The sequence below is a fragment of the Pseudophryne corroboree genome, chromosome 1 (assembly GCF_028390025.1).
Source record: "Pseudophryne corroboree isolate aPseCor3 chromosome 1, aPseCor3.hap2, whole genome shotgun sequence".
In the NCBI taxonomy this organism is placed as follows: domain Eukaryota; kingdom Metazoa; phylum Chordata; class Amphibia; order Anura; family Myobatrachidae; genus Pseudophryne; species Pseudophryne corroboree.
This window is the reverse complement of record NC_086444.1, coordinates 636,557,985-636,585,931: the sequence shown is the minus strand read 5'-3', so window position 1 is coordinate 636,585,931 and position 27,947 is coordinate 636,557,985. Positions and strand designations below refer to the sequence as shown.

At 43.2% G+C, this 27,947-nt stretch overlaps 1 protein-coding gene across 6 annotated transcripts in view; it reads right to left on the bottom strand.

Moving 5' to 3' along the window:
- Positions 1-248: 248 nt before the first annotated feature.
- Positions 249-27,947, bottom strand: part of ANO8 (anoctamin 8) — a 244,048-nt gene continuing 216,349 nt past the window's right edge. For all 6 annotated transcript variants that reach the window (XM_063914579.1, XM_063914581.1, XM_063914580.1 and 3 more), the window contains 2 exons: positions 17,033-17,143; positions 249-15,402 (listed from right to left, as the gene is read on the bottom strand). In XM_063914579.1, coding sequence (XP_063770649.1) covers positions 14,752-15,402; positions 17,033-17,143 — 762 coding nt within the window. In that variant the 3' untranslated portion in view covers positions 249-14,751. The remainder of the gene's footprint in view (positions 15,403-17,032; positions 17,144-27,947) is intronic.

The window sequence follows — 27,947 nt, the reverse complement described above, 5'->3', positions numbered from 1 at the left end:
AGTGTCGACAGCATTCCATGTGACTCCAATTGTTCTCATTTTATACTGTACTGAGATAGGCATGGCTTTTTACATTCATCAAAAGTTTACTTTGAACATATGCTTTTATGATGATCAATTCTATTCATGCAAATAAACGGTTATCAATTTCAGACATCTATAGGCAGATTGTATTAGTCTAGTAGAAATTCTATGTAGTTTAGTCACACATCAGTTTGCATTCAAAAAACAAAAAACAAGAGGCTGAATTTTCTTGAAATATATTTTTATTGCATTTCTGCTGATTTTACAAAAATATGAGAAAATAAATTAAAGAAATAAATATCCCCTATCCCAGCTGTTTATTTAAAATAATGTAAGCCGAGTGTATGTTATCTGGCTCTCCACTATAGGAGATGTAGAATGGATGACACACAAAGCTCTGCAGGTCTCTAGTAGAGAACAGGTCAGTTATCTGATCCATTATAACTAGTACTCAAATCTAGTAATAGAATGACAGACATATGCGCCTCCTGCAGTCAAAATAACTGATTCATGAAATGATTTGCAACCGTCTATAGACTTTGTCAATTTACATAGCTGACCAAAACAAAAAGGTATCTACCTGAAGTCTTTGTTTCCTCTACATTGTTACTCCTCTTGGTACAAGCATTCATCATATGCATTACCACCTTGGGACAATAGACGACGACTGAATAATTGCTTACTTAGAAAAGAGCATCTTTTTGTTTGACATATTTTATGAAGAAAAGACAAACTTTAATGATACACAATTACACAGTGTTGAGGCGTAGGCTGCCCAAAACATGTCACTGGGCTCCAGGTTTTTCTTCACCCCTATTATTATACTACTATGACCAATTTGTTTAATATGATTGGAGTCATGATAACCATGGCTCATCCCATGATAAGTATGGACAGCACTGTCTACACAAAACTGTGATACTATTGTAATGAGAAAACAAACCTCTTCATGAAGAAAAGGTGCACTTGAAATTTGTTCAGTTTGGGACTTTAGTGCAATAAAACAGAAGTAGGCAAAATAATTCAGATGCCAGGAGCCAGATCTACAAGACCTCAAGATGTTTTAAGAAGCCTGGGAAGATGGAGATCTATTGCGGTCAATAGAAGGGTCTCTTAAAAATGTAGGCAACAGCAGTACTATTTTAGGAGCATGGACTCCTGGAGTGTGTACAGCCCTGTAATAATGACATGAATACATTCATTGCTTAGTGCTACCTGGAACCAAGGCGTACTAATGACAAGGACCTTGGTGGTTATATTAGTGACTAATAATCTGCCGGTACTTTCTTTATGTTGTTGATCTGTTTGTGGTCGATAAGATGTCCAGATAATTATTCTATGCACCTAGTGTGCCCTAAAAGGTGTATAAAATGTGTTTGTGAACTAGATAAGACAAACGCATATTCAGACGTGTCTAACATTTTGTAAGAAAAAAAGGGGATCAACCACCTACTTCAAGAGCTGTTTTATTTTAACGGTCTCAAGAAATGAAGATTAATGACATTTAATCTTCCTGTGTCGACTGTAATGTATTTTGCCATTCAGTATTATAAAGTAGCTCTGAATGACCATTGTGGTGTGTGGAACACAGATGCCCCACATCGGTATAAAAAGGTCAAAGGTTATGGGATCTATTTACTAAGATGAACAATGCCTTTTCACCTGTGCTTTCACTCAGCTTTTCTCAATAGGTTATAGCAGAGAAATGCTCATGTAATTAGCACTGCTTTCCTCTGTCCCCATAAAGATGCAATTCGGCAAGAGGAGATGACCTTAGAACAGAGGTTCTCAAACACATTCCTCAAGGCACCCCAGTGGTCCAGGTTTTAGGTATATCCATGGCTCAGCACAGATGGTTAAATAAAATAAGCTGAGGCGCTAATTAAGTCACCTGCGGCCAAGCAATGACAAACTTAAAACCTGGACCGTTGGGGTACATTGAGGACTGCATTTGAGAACTTCTGCCTTAGCCTATACCTAGCAATGTGGGAAAGACTGCTTCATCCCTGCTGAGTGAAACAATTGTGGCTCATCGCAGACACTGCTAGTCTGCCGCTGAAGGGGAGATAACCTTTGCAGTAGTGAGTGTTCCCAGGGCTCTGGAGGGTGCCATGGATTGGTAAATTGTGCTAGTAACAAATTCTGTATTGCCTGTACCTTATTTATTTCAGGTAAGATACAAAGCAAATCATCTTGTGAGTGGCATTCTTTTGTTTTTTTCATTGCAAGTGTTGCAGTTTTATGTACATTAATAAAATGTACCTTTATTACATCTTATTCTTTACAGAACAAAAACGAAACAGCTATCAAAGACTGAGGTGTGTTTCTTTGTTAAGAACATGTTATTTACAAAATGTCAAAGTAAACCTGGTTATGATAAGTAGATTATTGGCAGAAACAATTTTAGGGTTGCCTGAAAGGCAATAAATTATCAATTTGGAAGATGCAGACTTACATGTGACCACTAGTAAAGCTCATTACAGCTTAGTTTTATTTTGTAGGCTATTCCAGTGAAAGCAAGGATGTTTGTTCTGTATAGATGGTTAGAGAGCTCAATTAAATAATATCTGTGTGTGATGGAGCGAAGGTAGAATCCTTCTGGTATGAAAACTCTGTTTACCAGAATGGTACTTGCCAGGACAAGTCAAAACTATGACTGAGGACCCACTGCCTCTCATTCAAGATACAGGTACATTAGTACACAAGATTACCCAGAGCACCGTTCTGCCACGGGCTACACTGGCCAAGGTTTATTAAGCACAGGCATTTTAGACTTGAAGGACCACATGTGTACCATAAATGTAGCACCAGAAAATGACAGAAACACTTCACAACGCAGTTTCTAAGATTTAGGAAACTGTAAAAAAAAAAAATATATATAAAAAAAATGTTTTACGCACTAATAACTGGTTTTTGCTTATCTTGCATAGCTTTTTTCTAGTTTAAGTTATTATTATTTTTTTAAACATTTCTAAGTGACGTGCTGGAGGCATTCAATAATAACATACTAGGTACCTATAGGATAATAAATAGACAATGGAGTGACAATATCGCTGTTACAAAACTAATCTTAACCATACTTAAAACTGGTGTCCCATCAATATATACACTCCATGGCTGTTACTGAAAAACGTAAGATAAGCCTATAAACATCCATATAGGCCATATCCGGTTGTAGAAGTTGACACACATTTCTAAATACTGAAGGCCACAACTAAATTAACTAGGACCAGTTTTAATTAGCCTGGCAAAAGGATACTTCATTCATTAAAACAATCCACTACAAAGTACTGCTTATCTGTAGACTGACTGCAAGGGTCAGACAGAGGGCAACTCCCTACATCCCTACTTAAGCAGTGGGTTACCAGTCAAAGAAACATGTGAGTTTAATCAGGGCTATCCCAAAGTCACCAGCTCTTCAAGAATTAGCTCTCTGAAGTCTGATGACATCATGTCATAATCATCATCATGTATTATACATACAGCAACAATTTTATTTCTATGAACATATAAGGTTTTTTTTGTGTTTTTTTATGATTGAACCCAATTACCGGGTCTTAAAGTTTAATCAATGTTTGTTATTGTACCATAGCTCCAATAAAATACATGAATTACAATATCCATTGCAGTAGCAATTTGTTTGACATTGTGTGCAGCTTTGCTATGTCCTTCACTGTAAGCAATTGTCCACTTCAGCTTCAGAAAACGTCTTTGCATAATCTTCCAACAGGGTCGCTGATAGGGAATCCTAGGCAAAAGCTATTACCCATGAACAAACTATGAATAGATTTTACATAAATCAACTTGAACGCTACCTTTAGGGGCCTTTAAATATATTATCGGGCTTGAATGACAGAAAAGTTTTTCCATCCCTGGTGTGTGAAGTGCTGTTATCCCTTAACAACATTCCATTTCAACTACTCTTAAGTTATATTTATGTTCCACAGATATAAATTTAACTAAAATATCACCCCACCCCAATGAGATGATCATCTTGTCCAAACTTGTATTTTGATTCATTAGAATTTAGGAACACAGGCTTTTGGCTGTGTGCTCAGGAATGCAGATTAAAAGCGGATTATTATTCTGTATGATGACTTCAAGACTTGAGACAAGGCAGGCTGATACGCATAAACGTTCTATGTTTATCATGCATTCACCCTGCATCTCCCCACGGGCCTGGTAAATGCCCTTATGATCGTCATATGGATCAGTAGTCTCTTTAATTTCTGTTTCAGCTGCACTCTGTTTCATAGGAATGCCTCTTAACACAGGGGCTGCAGGATGTAAAAGCTCCCTTAAACAACTGCCTGACGTGGTCGCATCAGATGTGACCACATCAGGATGGGCTTTCCCTGACACAGCTGCACACCCTCCAACATCCTTAAAATGAGAAAATCGGTTCAAATTCAGAAAGGGGGCATGGCCATGTGACACCGACATAGAAATCTAATGGACACGGGAGACGCTGAAGTAGGTACAAAGCCCCTTTTGGCCTGTATCGGCCAAAAAGGTACAGTTGGAGGGTATGCGGCTGCATCTGATGCAACAGTGTCAGAGGAGCCTGTGAGCAGTTGCTAGAAGCTAATCTTCCAGCAGCCGTCTGGCTCAACCCACCCGGATTGCCCTCGATTATCTTCCTGCAGCCTGAGCTTCAGGAGCTCATGGCAGCTGCGGACGGCTGTAAACGGCCACCCACACTGTGATCAGAGATCCTTCCACAGTCTTCTCCAGGGTCTCCTGCTGCAGCACTGCCACCCTATATTGACACTGTAGGCGTGAATCTCCGATAAATTCAGTATCGGCCTGCAGGCACCCACTATATTTCCTTGCGATGCCGATCCTGCTGGACTGCGCATCGGCATCGCAAGGGGTTTACACACAGTGCGATATGCACTGTGTTTTCTACCATAATGGACTCCATATCAGTTGAAATATTGCACTGTGTGTAGACCCCTTTAAAGTCAATTTGTTTTGTTTACACTGGTAGAATTGAGCAGAAAAATGCTAATGGGTAGTGCTAATAGCAACCCGCAGAAACTAAAGCCCTATTACTGCCAAATTCAAAGACATGTTGATACAAGTAGTTTAACAAAGGGATAGGAGGAGGCTTTGTGGTCTAAACCAGGAATCCTCAATGTATGTGCAATAATATAAAATCTCCCTAATCTGCCCAGTTTTTACCATCAGAAGATGTTAAATTTGCACTATAGTCTATAATGATGGGCTAATGTGGCCCATACATCAATTGTGCGATTCCCCCATCCCCAGTCTGTTTCTCCGATTGGCAAAATCTGTTTTAAATTCCAGATAATTTCCAAACTGTTGGATTTTGCCGATCGTCAGAAACAATCATCAGCAGGACTGAGAAATAGGCCAATAGATTCATGATGTATGGGCCCCAATAATCCTGTGCTTGCCTGTATAAATGAGGGCTCGTCTAGGGGTGGACACAGATATGCTGAGAACGTATGAAATAGACAGATCAAGACACATCCATGTCAAAAACTGTAGCATTTGTGCCAGACAAGTGTGTGTTCTTATTCACAGCAATAGTCTTAATGCCGCACAGATGTGAGCAGTAAATAATAGCTGCTAGGCATCTCATTATGTATCATCCCTCATCTCCTATCTGCTTATTTGTCCACATCTAATTGTCATGGTTATATAACCATGCTCTTGCTGTACTCTTCCTACAGCCCACTTTGTATCACCTCTCTAGGTATACTGTAATACATATTAGCCATACATAAAATTGCATATACAAATGGAGTTTTGGTGCAGGGAAGAAAGCATTGTACACAAAACCAGACAAACATCCACTGTAAGCGAGCCCCATCGAGTTACCAAAGCAGTGATGCACACTACGGGGTAGAATGTCTGCAGCTTTGTAAGTAATCCTTACTGCTTCTTCATACATGTGCTGTCCCCTTTCAGACATGCATCATAATCCCAGGTTTATGCATGTGAACGTGCATCAACGCGGCATTTTGGTATGTCTGAATGCAAACGACCTGGGACTAAGTCCTGGGTCCATGACCCTTCTCCTTACCAGGGTAAGCTCAGACCTGGGAATTTGCCGGCATGCTAGACCCGCCAATTTCACAGGTCTGATGTCAGAGAGGGTATAAGCCAAGTCTTCTTCAAAATACATCATGCTTTGCTATACACATAAAATGCAGAATACGATGGTTAATGCCTTAGAGACAAAGAAACTATAAAATGATTCGCTCACACCCTTCTTATCTGAAAAAATGATATTGCTGTTAAAGTGTTGAATATTCTCAGTATAACTCTTTCAGGCTTTTTGTATCACTTTGAAAACTACCAACGCTTAAGGCAAGCTCATCTGTGAATCACTCATACTTCCACCAACTGCTGGGATTCTCTGTGGCAGGTCTGCCAGCAGAGGTGCTGTGATACAGCTGGTAGGGGGCCAATTAAGCAGCTTCTCATTGCCAGGTCAGCAGACACCTGCACAATGGCTAAATGTTATTAACCCTTAGAATGTTCACTATTTGTGGTTTTATATAGCTTGATTTGTGTAACCCAATAAACAGCATTGCATAATGTCTTATATTTTATGCCAGTTATATGTTAAAAAGGTATATACTGTATGTATAGTCTATTGAAGGGATTATAACTCATCTCATTATAAAATGTAACGGACATTAACAAGATAGACCAACAATAATTCCCTGGATACTGTGCAGTAGCAGAAGACACTTGCAAGAATTGGCCATACTTACCTACTTATAAAAAAAAGTATTTCAGGGAGATTGTGACAGTAACACCTATCAGCGCAGACGTGTACTGCTACATCTGAGAGGGGTGTCATAAAACGGATTTACAGTACATCCACATGTAAATGAGACCCTAAGCACTTACATCTTCTTGTTGATGAAAAGACACCGATACTCTTCAGGGCTCACTAGTGTATTGTTTTACAAGTGGTTCCAAATACAGGAAGTGACCAGGTTCCATATACAGGAAGTGACCAGGTTCCATATACAGTAAGTGGCCACTTGAAGCCTTCTTTAATAAAACATGCAGCCATAGGGATTCCTGTGCCTTACCACCAATGCAGGGAAATGGCACTGATGATCCCATTAGAATGTGTATTGTATATCGGATTCTCACCCTCCCACAAAGACTAGAACAGCTACATAATGGGGGTAAGGTGCAATCAGGAAGATTTCTAGAATTGTCAGGGAGACTCCCTGAAATAACAGCAATCAGGGATTATGCCTGCGTTATGAGTGAGCAGAATATGCTGAGTTACCAGTGGTGTTCACCTACTGCTAATCACTATGGCGCTGATTTAAATGCTAGCAAAGTAATTAAGAGCAAGTAACTGTGCACCTGGCAAAACCATATTGCACTGCAGGTGGGGCAGATGTAACGTGTGAGAGGGGTGTGTTCAAACTGAAATCTAAATTGCAGTGTAAAAATTAAAGTTGTCCAGATTTTGTGGGCTACATGCAAAAGCAACCAGTATTTACTCGCATGGCAAAACATAAATGAATTTGTTACCCTTGCATTGCGGCATGGTTTGTTCCAGATAAAATGTTACTTGCTATTTTAGCTTTGCTCTCAGACAATATATGCACCTGCATAAAGATATCGCTTTGTTTAGAAAGACTTAGGGCCTAATTAAGTATAGCAAATTCTGATAATTAGCAGAATTTGCTATCCTTTAGATCGCATACTGGTGGCCGCCCATCGCTGGGCAAGACCGCCCAGCATGCTTACCGGAGCCTTCCCCACTTCAACAAGCAGAAATTGCAAAGCATTCACAAGCAGAAACTGGGGAAGACTCCTGCCAGCGCAGCTTAGATGCAGCCGCAGGAGACTCGCCACCATCTTCTTGATCGCAGCGGCTGCGTGATATCACGCAGCCGCCGTGATTACGCCTCTGACACGCCCCCATTCGGCCACCTCCGCCCCCGCAAAGCTCAGTCTCCTCCCTGGAAACGGAGCGTTGCCCGCCCCCACCCCACATTTTCTGCTCCCCCACAGAAAATGCGGGTGCATGTGCAGGACGGGTGCTGCTTTTTCTCAGAAATTGCGGTTGGATCACTTATTGCGATCCAACCTGAATTAGGCCCTTAGTCAGTGAAATGACAACGTTAACTACAGAAGAAACCTGGACATTAGGATCATCATCTATCAAATGACATCACATTGCCTTCCACCATTTACAACCCATGGCTGCATGTGGGCACTTACATACCAAGGTCATTCACAGATTGCTAGGGTTGGTGAGCAGGGCCCTTTGCCCATTTAATTATATGTTAATAAATAGTTTATAATAATAATAATAATTATTATTATTATTATATTGTGTGTGTGTGTGTTTAATTTGTCTTGTTGCTTTACAGTGCTACAATATATGCTATTACTATACAAAGGGTAACATGATACTGTGTGCTACCCTAATGGCAGGACTGTTTTGCCAACTCGCCCTCACTGCAACAGTGTTAAAAAATAATGAGGTTTTCAATGTACTAATTTTATATATTCAAACTTTCTTCAATTACTAGGCAACCCTTGTCACATGGTACATACCATGCATATTACAGACAGTAAGTCATTTTATTGATGGACACGTTGCCCAAATAGTTTGCTCTAAATAACATTTGGAAATATCGACAACTTTAATTTGGAGATAGTGATAGCTTGACATGTAAAGTCTTTTCTCTATAGAAAAAAATCCAATATTATTTTGCAGTTTGCTCTACATGTGCTTACTCACGCCAGCAAAGATCATTTTTAAAATGTTTGCTTTGTTTAACCAACAATAACTTTTTTTTTGTTAACTTCATTTTTAGATTTCAAATTTGGGATACATTTAAATGTGTGTAGATGTGTAATGTTTATAATTTTTATATTGTATTATACTCCCCACCTCTCAAAAGAGGACAAACTCTTGTTGTCATTTTTAAATGTGCCTTTTAATCACAAGATTATATGTTAACCTGAAATAGCATCAGGGGGAATTCAATTAGAAGTGGTAATTTACCGCAGATGATTATCATGCCCTGTGCTATTCAATTAGAGCCCCATTTCTCACCTGCTAAACTTACTGTGTTATAACCAATAGAATTCAGGATAAATTCCATGACCTATGGGTTAACACGGTTGTCACCGGAAACCGGCTATTTAATGCAGATTTCTTTTTTGAGCCTCGTTAACTGCAGCCTGTGGGCTACCACCGACGCTAACGGAATATCCCCGCTGCTTCAATTAGCCTGTGGTTACTTTCCGCAGCTAACTGAATTTCTCTCTTTGGGGGAGATGTACTGAGCTGTGAAAAGAGTGGAGAAGTAAGCAAGTGAAGAAGTTACCCATGGCAACCAATCAGCATTGAAGTAACATTTATAATTTGCGTAATATAAAATTATACAGAGCAGCTGATTGGTTGCCATGGGAAACGTTTCCACGCGTATCACTGCTTAGTACTTCTCCCACAGTCTCTAGGGAATAATTATCCCACCTGTTTCCATAGTGGGACTACTTGGAGATTGAATTAGAATGTATCCACGTGGCTAGGAAGTATAGTGCTGAAGTGTGCCTTCCATTGTAAAACTTACATGTTCATCTAGTTTTTTGTGAACCTAACCAAATGTTCTTCACAAATGCAGTGACCATGTGTGCCAAGCTGGAGGACCAAGTTTTGATTAATTAAAAAAAGTAAAAAATACATGTTAATATTCATATAGATACTATAAACGGGATGTACTAAAGCAAAAATGCTGTAAAACCCCCGAAAACGGGGGTTTTACTGCATTTTCATATTTACTAACACCCTACCGCCGCGTTTTCGGCGTCGAGGGTATCGCCATCTCTGGATGGCGATACCCTATAGAAGCCTATGGGCTTCTTTTCGCCGACGGCCTCAACCCGACACCGCCCCCCCTCCACCACGGCTTACCTTCCTCCAGGCTGCCCTGGACCCGGAAGGTAATCTCCTCCTCCCCCTAGCAACGCAGCCGGACGTCCTTCCGGCTGCAGGGGGAAGGAGGAGGCGCCGGGGGCAGCCTGCTGCTGCTTCCTGGCGTCTAGCCAATGTGGGGACCCCTGGGATGTGACGGAGACCCCCCGCAGACCACCTAACAGGTATCGCGGGGGGCCTCCGTCACCGCATCGCGATGTTGATCGCATATGTTAGTACATATGCGATCAACATCGCTGCGGTAACCAGCATGGGGCGGCGATGTATGTTAACATCCCGCCCTATGTATCTACTAGAGACCCCCCCAACATGGCACCTTTCACCAGGTACAAAGTGCTCTGCTTTTGGACTTCTCACTTAATTTATGACTGCAACTAGTTCAGCATGGGTGACTGCAGGGTGTTTTGTACCTGGTGGAAGGGACATGTTGGAGGGTATGCTACTATGTAACTGTAAACACAACACAGCTTGCTGCTAAACCTTCATATTGTAAGTATGACTGGCTGAGTGTTACATTTGCCCACATATTTTGTAATCCATGTGTTCCTTATTAAAGGGATGATCTGGCAATCCAATTGTGGAGCCCCTTTCAATAAAATTTGTGCAAATACTCCCAGCACCACAATGTGTTAAACGCACTGTAGTGCCCCAGTTCACAGTATGCCACATAAAGCCCTCACACTGGTGATGTAGTTATATGTGGAGGGTCTTCCAGTGTGTGGGCCCCCGGGGTGACCACCCCAGCCATCCTGTTAATAATCCGGCTCTGCATGCAGTCTTACACAAAATAAACACATTTCTTTGTGCCATTTACATGTTGTTGTATGGATAAAATACACTGTAGGCTCTAGGCTCAACAGCAGGGTCTGCTCTACCCTGCACCTCTTTTGTCAATCTTGTGTGTTCTCTGTTCTGTTGATTTGTATTTTGTGGCACCGTACCACTAGTATAAACAAGGATGAGTATGAACTCCAGTATGCTGTAAGATGTTCGATTACTGCAGTCTTTTTACTTACAAGGAGGATGCACTAAATAGTTTAGAGTGACAAAGTGAGCCAGTGGAGAAGTTGCCCATGGCAACAAATCAGCACTGAAGTAACATTTATAATTTGCATATTATAAAATTGTACAGAGCAGCTGATTGGTTGCCATGTGCAATTTCTCCACTGGGTCACTTCTCCACTCTTTTCACTGCTTCATAATTAGACCCCATATTCACAAGTGAAATAATTAATACCACCAGAGGATCTTTTAAAGTTCAAAGAGCTCAGACTTTTATCGCTTAAGTTCCCATCACGTGCTGTAGGCGCCACTGTGATTTTGCAGCGGGCTGCCTTTTAATACAATTTGGAGAAACCGTAATATCCCCTTTTTTGAGAAAGCACCACAAGAAGGGGTTGTTACCACTTTATACATTAGCCCCTGGATCGGTCTTAAATTAGAAGATTGCTGACCAGGTCTGTATTAGAAATATAATGGATTACCCAATATGAATTATATTTCTAATTTTGTGAGTGGCCCGATTCCTTAAGGATCATGCAATGCTGCAATAGACGGATGGGCTTCAGATACTTGCATGGTTCTCCCTCTCCATCCAAAAGCAAATTTAAAATTTACAGCTGCTTTCAAACTACAAACACTAAAGATCTAAAAATAATCTGCATTCTCATTGTAAAAAAGATTCCTAATAAATCTCAGACTGCCCAGGCTCAGCTGGTCTTACTGAGTAGCTTTCCATAGCATTGGCAGGGATAGCTCAAAATAAACAGGTAAGCTATAGACAAACATAAAGCTAGCACTGGCAGATTTTTTTTTGGTCTGCCCGACAATCAGACGATTTTTCAGGAAATTGTAGGCCAAAATATCTGAACTACACACTTAAAAAAAAAAAAAAATTCAGTTACCAATTTTTTGCCACGTCACACTGCATTTGCATATATCCACCCACAAGGAGGATGATGTAGTGAGAGGAGAACATAGGAAATATGGGCAGATTATTGAGAATGCACACACACACTGCTCAATATCTGGAGATTGTGGCAGATATTTTTGGTCTGGGCCGAATGATCGGAAATCGATCGTTCGAGTGTGTGTGTGTGTAAGATTCTCCCGAATTATCGTCGAAATGCCGACACGATCGTTCGTACACACTATACAATAAACCAGGCCGCTGTCCCAATTATTGCCAAATTGGCCCAATAATTGTATAGTGTGTAATTAGCTTTACAAAAACAAGTAAGAATTTCAAAATAAGTGTATCTGATTCATTAAGGAAGTAATGTTCCGGCACACATGATAATACCATCAACCGATATACTGTAGGTGCTTCAGACCCTAAAACAGCCAGCCATGCAGAGGTTATGCAAGAAGGCATAGGGCATAATGTGTCGTTATTGCTCTTCTATGTGGTCTGAGTTCCGGAAGACTATCTACCCACCCGTATGTAACCACATATCCTGTCATATAATGCTCAGGCTGAATCTCCGGCTCTGTCTGTAGGAGAGCAGTGAGGAAATAATGGTTCTCTATAACTGTGCCTAGTCTGCTACAGAAGACCTTAATACTGTATGAAAGGTATGTATAATTTACAGTAGGTCTTCAAGATGCATGACTTTTGTAGCTAACGAAATTAAGTATTTAATCTTTGTATTACCCTTACCATTATAATAATATACATAAAGTCCAAGTTTCTTTCACATAATGGCTTTACAGGAACTTGGAGATGTATTTATGGGAAGGGAAATTAAGAAATGAATATAACTGTAACTACAAAATGCTGGTGTTCTGAAGCCACTTACCTTGTCTAAAAGTTCAGATCAATCTGTAGACGTTTAATAATCAATAGTGAATAAGGTGATGCTACATGATATCTCAAATGGGAAGACTTCTTCAGCAAGGGGAAACGTGAGCAGAAGACAAAGACCATCACCATGGCAATTTTGTATTAAATTATAGTGCAAAAGGAAACGAGAGTAACTTCATATACACCCCGCACATAAAGGCAATTTGGAGTAGGGGCAGTTATTTGCATTGAAACAAGACCACCACCTGTGTGAATTTGCACATACTATGTGTCTTGCACGATACTGGTGTCTCTACTAATGGTTACATCAAACATATTTTAGTGAAAAGCTAACCAAACACATAATAAATTTGCTACCTGTGGTGTGCATAAACATTGTGTGCCTACATACAACAATGGATATTTATGCCATGCCAGTACTATGTGGTAAAGAGATTTCTTAGAAAGGGAATACAATTAGCAATAGGGCTTATTACCTGCGCTGACCAATTCAATCACCGGGGATTACCCTGTGCATTAAACCACAGAGGTGCATTTGTCCTCACAGATATAGGCGCTACAATGAAAAGTCAGTGACAAAAAATACCCTCTTGGATTAACAAACAGGAAAACCCATTGATTCCGCATTTATAAGGAATCAATGGGTTAGTGCACGTCAACCCAGTGTAAACTACGCAGGAAAAATGCTCTTTTATTTAATAGCTCCGGCCATGAAACCTGAAGCTTTTCCACACGGCTTACTGGATTCTGCCTTAGACTGGCTTCTAGATTAATTTGCAGATCTGTCTTACAATGCCTATTACTATCCCACTGATGGAAAACTATCTACTACAAAGTGTCAAATTGTTTAACATACATTATGGGGCATATTGTTATGAGGTAAGACCGAGTACATTGTTTTAATACATAACAGAAAGTCACGTATGCACAGTGAAACTGCATCCTGTTTTTTTTTTTAATTCTCCAAGACAGTTCTGCAAGAGTTGAATCCATCACATAAAATAGGGAATACACAGAGGCACTCAGCTATGGTACCCTTTCATTCACTGACTAGTACTGCTTATCCCTCAACACTGGGATCAGCATCACATGACTGAGACCATCATAAATACACCCAGGGTGTTCCTAACTGAAGGAGGGAGGGGGGGGGGGGGGGGGGGGGTCACTACTGTATTGTGGAAAATACCAGTATTATCTCCCCTTTGCCAGCAAAGGGGTTAAAGAGTTGAAGAAGGTGGTTATTACCAGGGATTTGGCAATGGTGAACTATTGTAGTGACAAAGTTACCCTCTCCACAACCAGATTACCTGCAAAAAGTCAATGCAGGATAGGTTGCCAAGTGCAATACCCATAATGCCTTCTCCAACCCTTAACCATTTCTATCTAGCAAGAGCTTTAATGTCCCTGTTTGCCATTTGTATCTGGACAGGAGGAACGAGACATGGAAGTTTTCTTTATACTCGTGATTGCTATACACCTCAGCAATATAGGGGCTCAGATATGTATTGGATTTAGTAAGTTATTGGGTATACCATAGTATCGTTATGATGAGAAGAGTCAATGCATGCATAATACTCATCATCATCATCCTTAATACCATAGTACACCACAGTGAGTTGGAATAATGATTTTCATCAATCCAAAAGCTTGAGGTGTATAGAGATACTCAGCATCGTTATATAGCACACAACGTCAATATCCAGTAAGGCTGGAAGTGTATAGCAATAATCATCATTAAGATACAGCATAGTACCTTCTTGTTGCAAAGTGGTACAGCTGTATATAGCATATTGCACCAGTGTAGCTCATGTTGCAGTGTGGTATCTCCAGACCAGTTGAATCCTCATTACTATGCGCTAAAAGGATTCTTGGAAGGGAACCCATTTCCCCGATAGTAATCCACCTCTTGTAGTGCTCCCATGCCTTTATTCTATGAGAAGGATGGAGGCAATTTTAAGGTCAAGGGGGTTCACTGTTTATGTGCCTTCCCCTGGTCATCTACATCGTCCAAAGGCATGTCTTCTGAAACGCCATTAAGCTGAGATTTTCCAGGAACTGCCCCATCTGATGAGGCTGTCACAGCTGTTGCACCTCGGGGTTGCAAGGAAATTGGTGCCCCCAACCCATTGCCCCCCATTTGCCCTTCTCCCTTGCCAAAGTTAAACAGCTTCCCAGGATGGAAAGGCTTGGTTGGAGAATGGGATCGCTCTGGTGGTGCCTCTCTGCGTGTTTCAGGGGATTTCAAGAACTTGAAGCTCAGGAAGCTTTGAATTTTGGTATCTCCCCCTGGAGGAGACTGTGGTGATTTGGCATTGGCCCCTGACAAGAACTTGCTCTGTAGGGGTATAATTTGTTTGAGTTTGAGCACATTATTGCTAGCCAGCAAGGAGCTAGGTCTCTTCGGTTTATCATGAGTGCTTCCCCCTTGGGGACCACATGGCTTAGTTTTACTGGAGTTCTTTTCATGTGTTTGAGAATCCTGTCCAGATCTTCCATCTTCTCCCCCCCTAGACTCTCGCTCTTTTCGTGCATGATAGTCTGCATGACGCTGTCTCTCTTCCTCCTCCCGCTTCCTGCGCTGTTGCTGCTGGTAGCGGTGCTGGGCCTGGCGCTCGTGTTTCTGTTGAAATACGAATACAAAGTTTACCTAATGGTACACATCATCCTTCTTCCTGACAATATTCCTACTCTTTCATTGCAGCTTCCATTATGTGAAAAGATGTTACCAGAGGTGCAATTATATTAATATGTTAATAGATACTGGGAAACATACATTGTGGACAGGAGCTGGCTTAAATTTTCACTCTTGGCTACATTGGAATATGCACATGCCGCTAGCGTTCCTTTTACCTTTGTTGTTAGCAATCACAATTTCTGCAGTTTTGTGGGTGAAACGCTAATGTACAGAGAACTCCCATCCCACAACCTTTGCTCGCCTCAAGCTGGGTACACACCTATTCAATCACTCAGCTGATCAGGTAAATGCTTCTGATAAGCAGAGTGCTGTGTCCCCAGCTTGACCCCCTAGGATCGGGAGGTCGGGTGGACAATTAAATAGCATATGCAACTTCCCGATCCAGACTACTGCAGGAGCATTTTAAACACTTTATCTGCTAATGCTTCTGTAACGGTCCTTCATACACACTTATACAAAGGTCGGCCCATTCTTCCCAATATCGGATGATCGGGCCATGGATTGTATAGGTGTGTACCCAGCTTTAGTGCTGAAACCGTTATGTCACCACACTAAAAGACTTGGCTGGGTTAGAAGGTCAGGAATACGGTCATTAGGTCGACAGTCATTAGGTCGACCACTATTGGTTGACATGCATTAGGTCGACATGGTCACTAGGTTGACCTGGAAAAAGATCGTCATGCGTTTTTCACATTTTTTGAACTTTGTCATACTTTACGATACTTATGGACTAAGATTGGGAATAGTAACCTGTGCCGAGCGTAGCAGCTGCGGAGCGAGGCACCTTGCCCGAAGCATGGCGAGCGAAGCGAGCCATGCGAGGGGACACGGTGCACTAATTGGGGTTCCCCGTCACTTTACAAAGAAAACAACACCAAAAAAACAAAACCCTTATGTTGACCTTGTTCATGTCAACCTAATGACCATGTCGACCAATAGTGGTCAACACAAGTGTGGTCGACCTAATGACCCATACCCGAAGGTCATCAGGGAATTCTTGACTGGTTAATTGGACCATGAAAATAAGAATACAGATTTGCACTTTGCAGTAAGTGTGGCTACTGCTAGCCAAGCTAAGGAGAACCCTTGCTTCATAAACCTTTTCACAAAGCGCTGCTAGGCAAACTTTATAAAAGGACAAGTGTTCAGTCATAGGGAGATACTGTATGTATCAAACCTTGGAGAGAGATTCATGGAGTCTATGTACTAAGCCTTGAAGAAAGATAAAGTGGAGAGAGATAAAGTACCAACCAATCAGCTCCTAACTGCCATGTTACAAGCTATGTTTGAAAAATGACAGGAGCTGATTGGTTGGTAGTTATCTCTCTCCACTTTAACACTCTCCAAGCTTTGATAAATTAACCCATAGTCCTTTTTGAAAGCCATTATCTGTCCATATCGTTTAACATTTCTTCCACAGCTTAGGAGAGATCTTCAGCTGCCTTCTAAGGTTAGCTCATTCATTGTTTTGCCAGACACCTTGTCCCTACACCATCATTCTGATTGGCAGTCCTAGCAATGGAGCCTGCAAAAGTGTTATAGTAAGAATGAATACCTTGAACGCTTCTCGTCGCTGGTATTCAAGCTTTGCCATCTCCTCAGCCACCCATCCAGGGATATCTGGAATCACCACATGTATAATATACTTCAGGAGCAGAGCAAAGTGCTGCAATAAAGAACAGTGTAAGGGTCACTGACAGCTCATTAAGAGAACAATCAGCTTTTTGGAATCACATTTGTTAAAGTAACTAAGGTCTGCAAGTCTGTACAGGTTGAGTATCCCTTATCCAAAATGCTTGGGACCAGAGGTATTTTGGATATCGGATTTTTCCGTATTTTGGAATAATTGCATACCATAATGAGATATCAAGGTGATGGGGCCTAAGTCTAAGCACAGAATACATTTATGTTACATATACATCTTATACACACAGCCTGAAGGTCGTTTTAGCCAATATTTTTTATAACTTTGTGCATTAAACAAAGTGTGTCTACAGTCACACAATTCATTTATGTTTCATATACACCTTATACACACAGCCTGAAGGTCATTTAATACAATATTTTTAATTACTTTGTGTATTAAACAAAGTTTGTGTACATTGAACCATCAAAAAACAAAGGTTTCACTATCTCACTCTCACTCCAAAAAGTCCGTATTTCGGAATATTCCGTATTTCGGAATATTTGGATATGGGATACTCAACCTGTACAAGGAATGAAACCGTACACGGAGAGGAGACGGGTTAATAAAGATTGATTCTGAAGAACTGATTCCAAAAGAAAACTATATTCCGAAAACTGGCTGTGGAGAAGATCTTCAAATATGTAATTTAAACTACCAGATACCATATTCAGTGGAATACAAGTGGTTTTTGAAAAACGAATCCTAAAAACCAAATACACAACCGGCTAAAGGCTGAATTCAATCAGCAGCAAAAAGCAGTTTTCACGTTAAAAACTGTGAGTGAAAAAAGTGCCTATTCAATTGTCCACGAAAACGGATTTGCTGTAAATTTGCCGCTAATTTCAATTCACCACCTCTGAGCAGATGAAAAGTTGGGAAAAATCCCTATTTTAAGTTAGGCACTTAGAAGTTTTTAATTGGCCAATAATGACATGTAATTTTTGGGCTAAAAAAGTCAAAATGATAGAAATTGGGGTACAAAGTATATAGATATACAGATATATTGGTGTGCTTTATGAGTGGGACATGTGTTTTTAGAATTGTAGGTGGGAGTAATTGGTCTGTTTGCACTATTTTTTTTTAAAGTCCCCTAAAATGACTCAAATACTGTATATACTTATATCCATTTTTATGTACCGCAAATTTAATGAGCACTTATTTTGCTGAAAGAAAATTGCTTTCTATAATTTTTTTAAATGAAAAACAAAACAACAAAAAAATGCATATAACAGCCATTTGACCCAATTTATGCACCAGAAATACTTTTATGATAATCAATAATAAACTTCTATACTGTTATCCAATGTTAATGTAGCTTTTTTTTGCGGGTACAGGCAGATTTACTCAATTTTCACTTTTTACTGCCAGCAACAATTTTCATGGCAATTTTCTCGAATTTGCAATTGAACAGGTGAATCGCGGAAGGGCGCATACCCACAAAAGCTAGTTTTCGCAGCAAAAAAGATGCGTAAGCTGTGAAACTGGCAATAGCAGTAACTTGCTGCAATTTTGCAGTTTATAGAATTTGGCCCTAAATATAAACAAGTTGGCCCTAAATATAAACAAGTTGAGCACATGAACTTTGCTTATTCTGAAAGGGATTATAAACAACTGTCACTTGTATACATTTAAACAGTGTTGTTTTATTAATAACATGTCATTAACTATATTTTTTGAGGCTTAATAAATATTGTAGATTGCAATATCTGTAATCAGCTCCTAACATAACTAGACACGCACCAGGGCCCTGCCGCGATGAAGGGGCCTACAGCCGGAGGCCCTACAATGAGTCAGACTGACTCACTACATGCCACCGGCCGGTGCACTGCGAGACTCCAGTCCCTGTAACAGAATAAGGCTGAGCTCATGTGCTGAGCGCTGGATGGGGAGGGAGGATACAGTGGAGGATTCCGGAGAAGAAGGAGGGGCCGTCCTCCCCTCTCATCCTTGGCCCGGCTCTTTCTTTTTGCTACTGGGCCAGAGGAGTGGGGACTAGCATCACGTGACCATGCGGCTAAACTGTAGTGTAGCGGAGGGCATGTAGCAGCATTCCTTGTGAGGCAGTCAGGCAGGCATGTGTTTATTTTTATTTTACATTTTTCTAATTGCACATTTCATCCTGTAAACCCCAAATCACGGAACCTACAGAAAGGAGTTTTGGGAGGTGGTGGGCGGGGTTGTTACGGTAAGCTGGGCTCTGTGCAAACAGTAAAAGGCCCCAGATGGTGACTGTGCAGTGACATATAACACAGCATAGGAGTGACACCACTAAGGCAGCCAGGCATAGGGTCATGTGCTGTCACCCAGAGTGCATGTGCTGCTGCTTGCTGCATGATGCATAGTGTGGGTAATTGTCTCCATGGGCCTTGTGTATCTTGTACAAGGGAACTGTCCCATCTTTATACTATCAGTGAGAAGCCTCCTGAATTTTTGTGGGAGTTGGGTACGATTGGCCGACCGTTATCATATTGACATTCATTATGTTGACATGTATGATGTCTGCATGAAGAACGGTCAACAAACAGTCCCTTGTGGTCTAGTTGTGTCGTACCTTGTACCAGTGGCAGCAGTGACTTCTTCTGGATCACACTGCGGCAGCTATGTCTCAGCAGTATTCTGGTATTTCCTCCACTATCCGTGATCCGCAACCCTCCCCCTAGTGCCTAACCTTAACCTCCCCCTTTCCACACAGCCTGTCCCTAAACTTACCCCTAGTGCCAACTATATTGGCGTAACGTGTAAAAGGAGCACTACTGTGTGGCGTAATGTGTATAAGGGGTACTACTGTGTGGTGTATTGTGTATAAGGGGTACTACTGTGTGGTGTATTGTGTATAAGGGGTACTACTGTGTGGTGTAACGTGAATAAGAAGCACTACTGTATGGCGTAACGTATATAAGGAATACTACTGTTTAGTGTAATGTAATTTGCTGTAACGTAATAAGGCATAATTTGCATTGGTAATACTATTGTGTGCCCACGCCCCTTCTCAACGAGACCATGCCCCACTTTTTGGTGCGCTGTTCTTATTTGGATTATGGGGGAGGGAACAATGCATATTGTTGCACCTGGACCCACCACTGTCCAGTTCCGCCACTGACCTTATATGCAACTGAATCCTTTCATGCCCTCTGCCTCCCCTAATCCTTTACATGACTGAATCATCTCCTGTGCTTACCAGTCTTCACAGCATTGGCAAATGCAAGGGGGAAGGGGGGAATTTTCCCACCAAATCTGCTGTGTGTGTGTCTGATGCAAGGATTGAGCACTCAGATCCACAGAGAGAGAATCTGGTAAGTGACTTTGGGGGTCATTTCGAGTTGATCATAGCTGTGCTAAATTTAGCACAGCTACGATCAATCACACTGACATGCGGGGGGACGCCCAGCACAGAGCTATCCAGCCCCGCATGTCAGTGCCGGCCCCCCCGCAGAAGTGCAAAGGCATGAGTAGCTCCCGGCCAGCGCAGCTTTAGCGTGCTGGCCGGGAGCTACTCATCGCTCCCCGGCCCGCAGCGGCTGCGTGTGGCGTCAAGCAGGCGCTGTGGCCCGCCCCCCGTTCGGTCCGGCCACGCCTGCGTAAGCCGGACACTCCCACGAAACGGCGACCAAACACGCTGTTCCGCCCTCTCCCACCTCTGCCTGTCAATCAGGCAGAGGCAATCGCATCCCTGCTACGGCCTTCGGTTGTCTGGCATGCGCCGGCACACTACGGCACCAGCGCATGCACAGTAGGGACCCGTTCGCTCGGGTTATGGTCTGGCTAAAATCTCTCTAAAATCAAACATTTGGAAAGCCCCCTTCAGAAATCCTGTGTTTGCCCCTGGACAGGGTGTCATGATTTCAGAAGGTAACTGGAGACAAGCAGGATGTTATAGATTAAGACAGTGGAAGCTGGTTTTCCCCAGCTGAACAGACTGGTAATGTGATGTTATTGTTATATTGACGCAGAAATGCACCAAAGTCAATACAAACAGCTAGCTTTGATACAGTTTTCACATGTTGATGTGTTAAGTTCAATAGTAAGTATTACATACATATAAGGCATGTCAAATATTACCATAACTCTGTCTAACACCCCAGTGTGCAGTGCCTAAACACAAATAGGACTGGGCCACTAAGAGATCAATTGGTATTGGTTGTGCTGTTGTAGTCTATACACACTACTAAACATTTCTCACCTAATATAGGAGGAAGTGCAGTCTCAGCAGTGCTGTATCTAGGGGTCCAGGAGCCCCTGGCAAAGTGAAGTTCTGGCACGGCTTCCCCCTCCACAAACAGCCAAAATGTGAAAGGAGTGTGATTCTCACTTGTCACACAGGTATGATTAATCGCTAATGTAATAAGATTTTAAATTTACCGGTAAATCTATTTCTCCTAGTCCGTAGAGGATGCTGGGGACTCCGTAAGGACCATGGGGTATAGACGGGCTCCGCAGGAGACATGGGCACCTATAAAGAACTTTTAGTATGGGTGTGCACTGGCTCCTCCCTCTATGCCCCTCCTCCAGACCTCAGCTAGAGAACTGTGCCCAGAGGAGATGGACAATACGAGGAAAGGATTTTGTAAATCTAAGGGCAAGATTCATACCAGCCCACACCAATCATACCATATAACCTGGAATACACATAACCAGTTACCAGTATGAACAAACAACAGCAACGGTCCAAGACCGATTCCAACTGTAACATAACCCTTATGTAAGCAATAACTATATACAAGTCTTGCAGATTTTCCGCACTGGGACGGGCGCCCAGCATCCTCTACGGACTAGGAGAAATAGATTTACTGGTAGGTTTAAAATCTTATTTTCTCTTGCATCCTCTAGGACGTTGGGGACTCCGTAAGGACCATGGGGTTCATACCAAAGCTCCCAATCGGGCGGGAGAGTGCGGATGACTCTGCAACACAGACTGAGCAAATGCTAGGTCCTCATCAGCCAGGATATCAAACTTGTAGAATTTAGCAAAAGTGTTTGACCCCGACCAAGTCGCTGCTCGGCAAAGCTGTAATGCCGAGACGCCCCGGGCAGCCGCCCAAGAAGAGCCCACCTTCCTAGTGGAATGGGTCTTTACTGAATGTGGTAACGGCAATCCAGCCGTAACATACGCCTGCTGAATCGTGTTACAGATCCAGCGAGCAATAGTCTGCTTTGAAGTAGGCGCGCCAATCTTGTTGGCTGCATACAGAACACACAGAGCTTCTGTTTTCCTAATCCTAGCCGTCCTGGCTACATAAATCTTTAAGGCCCTGACTACATCCAGGGACCTGGAATCCTCCAAGTCACTTGTAGCCACAGGCACCACAATAGGTTGGTTTATATGGAATGAAGAAACCACCTTAGATAAAAATTGAGGACGAGTCCTCAATTCCACTCTATCAACATGAAAAATCAAGTAGGGGCTCTTGTAAGACAAGGCCGCTAATTCTGACACCCGCCTTGCAGATGCCAAGGCCAATAACATGACCACCTTCCAGGTGAGAAATTTCAACTCAACCGTGTTAAGGGGTTCAAACCAGTGTGATTTTAGGAACTGCAACACCACGTTCAGGTCCCATGGTGCCACTGGGGGCACAAAAGGAGGCTGGATGTGTAGCACTCCCTTTACAAAAGTCTGGACTTCTGGAAGAGAAGCCGATTCCTTCTGAAAGAATATCGACAGAGACGAAATCTGTACCTTAACAGAGCCTAATTTTAGGCCCATATCCACTCCTGTCTGTAGGAAGTGGAGAAAACGACCCAAATGGAAATCTTTCGTAGAAGCATTCCTGGTTTCACACCAAGAGACATATTTCTGCCAGATACGGTGATAATGTTTTGCCGTCACCTCCTTCCTAGCCTTTATTAGAGTAGGTATGACCTCTTCCGGAATACCCTTCTCAGCTAGGATCCGGCGTTCAACCGCCATGCCGTCAAACGTAACCGCGGTAAGTCTTGGAACATGCAGGGCCCCTGCTGCAACAGGTCCTCCCTTAGAGGAAGAGGCCAAGGATCTTCTGTGAGCATCTCCTGAAGATCTGAGTACCAGGCCCTTCGAGGCCAGTCTGGAACTATGAGTATTGTCTGTACTCTTTTTCGCCTTATGATCCTCAACACCTTTGTGATGAGAGGAAGAGGAGGAAACACGTAGACCGATTGGAACACCCATGGCGATACCAGAGCGTCTACTGCTATTGCCTGAGGGTCCCGGGACCTGGCACAATACCTCCGAAGTTTCTTGTTGAGGCGTGACGCCATCATGTCTATTTGAGGAACTCCCCAAAGACCCGTTATCTCTGCAAAGACTTCTTGATGAAGTCCCCACTCTCCTGGATGGAGATTGTGTCTGCTGAGGAAGTCTGCCTCCCAGTTGTCCACACCCGGAATGAAGACAGCTGACAGAGCGCTTACGTGATTTTCCGCCCAGCGAAGAATCCTGGTGGCTTCTGCCATCGCGACTCTGCTCCTTGTCCCGCCTTGGCGGTTCACATGAGCCACTGCTGTGACATTGTCCGATTGAATCAGCACCGGTAAGTTGCGAAGAAGACTCTCCGCTTGTCGAAGGCCGTTGTATATGGCCCTTAATTCCAACACGTTGATGTGCAGGCAGGACTCCTGGCTTGTCCATAGTCCTTGAAAATTTCTTCCTTGGGTGACTGCTCCCCATCCTCGGAGGCTCGCGTCCGTGGTTACCAGAACCCAGTCCTGAATGCCGAATCTGCGACCCTCTAGGAGGTGAGCACTTTGCAGCCACCATAGAAGAGACACCCTGGCCCTGGGGGACAGTGTTATCTTTTGATGTAATTGTAGATGGGACCCGGACCATTTGTCCAGAAGGTCCCATTGAAACGTCCTCGCATGGAACCTGCCGAAGGGGATGGCCTCGTAGGCTGCCACCATTTGCCCCAGAACACGAGTGCATTGATGAACTGACACTCTTTTTGGCTTTAGCACGTCTCTGACCATGTTCTGGAGGTCCTGGGCTTTTTCCAACGTGAGAAAAACCTTCTTTTGTTCAGTGTCCAGTATCATACCTAGGAACGCTAGTCGAGTTGTTGGAACCAACTGTGACTTCGGTAGATTGAGAATCCAACCGTGTTGCTGGAGTACTCTCAGAGAGAGTGACACGTTTCTCAGCAATTGCTCTTTTGATCTCGCCTTCATCAGGAGATCGTCCAAGTATGGGATAATTGTGACTGCTTGCTTGCGCAGGACCACCATCATTTCCGCCATTATCTTGGTGAAAATCCTCGGGGCCGTGGAAAGCCCAAACGGCAACGTCTGAAACTGGTAATGACAATCCTGTACAGCGAATCTCAGGTACTCCTGATGAGAGGGATATATGGGGACATGAAGGTAAGCGTCCTTTATGTCCAATGACGCCATAAAATCCCCCCCCCCCCCCTCCAGGCTGGCTATTACCGCTCGGAGCGATTCCATCTTGAATTTGAATCTTTTCAAGTACAGGTTTAGGGATTTTAGATTTAAAATGGGTCTGACCGAACCATCCGGCTTCGGGACCACAAAAAGGGTCGAATAGTACCCTTTTCCCTGTTGGTTCAGGGGAACCCTGATAATTACTTGCTGTTGACACAGCGTTTGAATTGCAGCTAACACTACATCCCGCTCTGGGGTAGAAGCTGGTAAGGCCGACTTGAACAATCGGCGTGGGGGCACCTCTTCGAATTCCAGTTTGTAGCCTTGGGAAACTATTTCCAACGCCCAAGGATTCACGTCGGATCTGACCCAATGTCCCTTTGAGCGTCTCTCATATACAAGACTGCGCCTTTAATATGGGCTAGATTTAACAAAATAGCATCCCTATCTAGGGTATCAAGGTCAGCCGACAGGGTATCTGTCCAAGCTGCAACTGCGCTACATACCCATGCCGACGCAATTGCCGGTCTGAGCAAAGCACCAGTATGTGAATAAATAGACTTTAATGTAGTCTCCTGCCTGCGGTCCGCAGGGTTCTTGAGGGCCGCTGTGTCTGGAGACGGCAGCGCCACTTTCTTGGACAGGCGTGTTAAAGCCTTGTCCACAGTGGGAGAGGATTCCCAATGTACCCTGTCCTGTGTAGGGAAAGGGTATGCCAAATTAATTCTTTTGGGAATCTGCAGCCTCTTATCTGGAGTCTCCCAAGCTTTTTCAAATAACTCGTTAAGTTCATGAGATGGGGAAAAGTTTATTATCTGTTTCTTTCCCTTAAACATGCGCACCCTCGTGTCTGGAACAGAGGGTTCATCAGCAATATGCAACACATCTCTTATTGCAATAATCATACACTGAATACTCTTTGTCACCTTAGGGTGCAATCTAGCTTCATCATAGTCGACACTGGAATCAGAGTCCGTGTCAGTATCAGTGTCCACAATTTGTGACAAAGGACGCTTTTGAGACCCCGACGGGCCCTGTGAGTCGGTCCAATCCGAGGATTGACCCCCTGATGCCTCCCTGGATTCAGCTTTATCTAGCCTCTTATGTAAAGATGCCACACTTGCATTCAACATATGCCACATGTCCATCCATTCCTGAGTCGGCACTACCGACGGGGACACACCACTCATCTGCTCCACCTCCTCCTTGGAGAAGCCTTCCGCTTCAGACATGCCGACACGCACGTACCGACACCCCACACACACAGGGATATACCTATAAGGGGACAAATCCCCAACCAGGCCCTTAGGAGAGACAGAGAGAGAGTATGCCAGCACATACCCAGCGCCAAACTGACACTGGAAAATCCAGACAGCGCTTTTATATTATTATATAATGCCAATCTTCCCACTCACTGCGCTCCAATGTGCCCCCCTCCTCTTTTTCAGCCCTCTGAAGTGTTCAGCAGGGGAGAGTCCGGGAGCCAGCGTTCTCTGCAGCCTCTGTGGAGAAAATGGCGCTGGTTAGTGCTGAGGGTTCAAGCTCCAGCGGCGGGCTTCGGGTCCCTCTTCAATTTTAATAAAATGGCGGGGGATCATCTATTTGCTGCCTCCGCAGCCTAATGTGACCTTTTTTTGCCCAAAAACGAGGTTTATTGCTGCCCAGGGCGCCCCCCCCCCTGCGCCCTGCACCCATCAGTGCTTTCTGTGTGTCTGTGTGTGGGAGCAATGGCGCGCAGCTTACCGCTGCACGCTTTACCTCATGAAGATCTGAAGTCTTCTGTCGCCTTTGACGTCTTCTTGCTTCTCATACTCACCCGGCTTCTATCTTCCGGCTCTGTGAGGAGGACAGCGGCGCGGCTCCGGGACGAACCCCAGGGTGAGACCTGTGTTCTGACTCCCTCTGGAGCTAATGGTGTCCAGTAGCCTAAGAAGCAGAGCCTATCATTTAAGTAGGTCTGCTCCTCTCCCCTCAGTCCCACGATGCAGGGAGCTTATTGCCAGCAGTGCTCCCTGAAAATAAAAAACCTAACAAAATTCTTTATTTTTCCACAGAAAACTCAGGAGCGCTCTCTGCAGTGCACCCTTCTCCTCTGGGCACAGGATCTAACTGAGGTCTGGAGGTGGGGCATAGAGGGAGGAGCCAGTGCACACCCATACTAAAAGTTCTTTATAGGTGCCCATGTCTCCTGCGGAGCCCGTCTATACCCCATGGTCCTTACGGAGTCCCCAGCATCCTCTAGGACGTAAGAGAAATTTATTTAATTATTCCAAATCCATTGAACACTATCGGTGAGATCTATTAAGCCAACTAAAGAGTGGAGTTGCCCATAGCAACCAACCTGCTTCTACCTATCATGTTATAGAATGTACTTGACAAATGCTAGCTAGAAGCTGATTTGTTGCAATGGGTAATGTTTCCACTCTTTAGAAGGCATGATACATCTCCCCTATGAATAACAGCACATTTCTAGCTGGAAAAGCACTAGCATACACATGGGCCCTCATTCCGAGTTGATCGCTCGGTATTTTTCATCGCATCGCAGTGAAATTCCGCTTAGTACGCATGCGCAATATTCGCACTGCGACTGCGCCAAGTAATTTTACAATGGAGATAGTATTTTTACTCACGGCTTTTTCATCGCTCCGGCGATCGTAATGTGATTGACAGGAAATGGGTGTTACTGGGCGGAAACAGGCCGTTTTATGGGCGTGCGGGAAAAAACGCTACCGTTTCCGGAAAAAACGCAGGAGTGGCCGGGGAAACGGGGGAGTGTCTGGGCGAACGCTGGGTGTGTTTGTGACGTCAAAACAGGAACGACAAGCACTGAACTGATCGCACAGGCAGAGTAAGTCTGAAGCTACTCTGAAACTGCTAAGTAGTTAGTAATCGCAATATTGCGAATACATCGGTCGCAATTTTAAGAAGCTAAGATTCACTCCCAGTAGGCGGCGGCTTAGCGTGTGTAACTCTGCTAAAATCGCCTTGCGAGCGATCAACTCGGAATGAGGGCCATGGACTACATGAAGCACCAAACATGACAATTGGGTCATACAGTAGCACATAGCACTGAGGGTGACCATGTACACTCATACTGTATAGAAACAAAAGTGAAAAAGAGTGCACTCATATATAAAAACATGAACAAGTTAAAAAATAAAATGCAAAACAAAAAGAGAAATGTTTTACCTTTATTGTGAACTCAAATTTGGAGTGCCGTCTTTTTCACTTTTGTGTGTATGCTAATTGTTCAGAGGTTTTACCGCTTAACAGACTATTCTTCTCTCCCACAAAAAACGCTCAGAAATTGTTTCAAAAGTATTTTAAAATTATATATATATTTTTTTTTTAAATACACCTATGGGGGGTGTTTCCCCCCAATCCTCCATGTCCATAGGCCCCCATTGTAAAATTACTTCCCATCCAT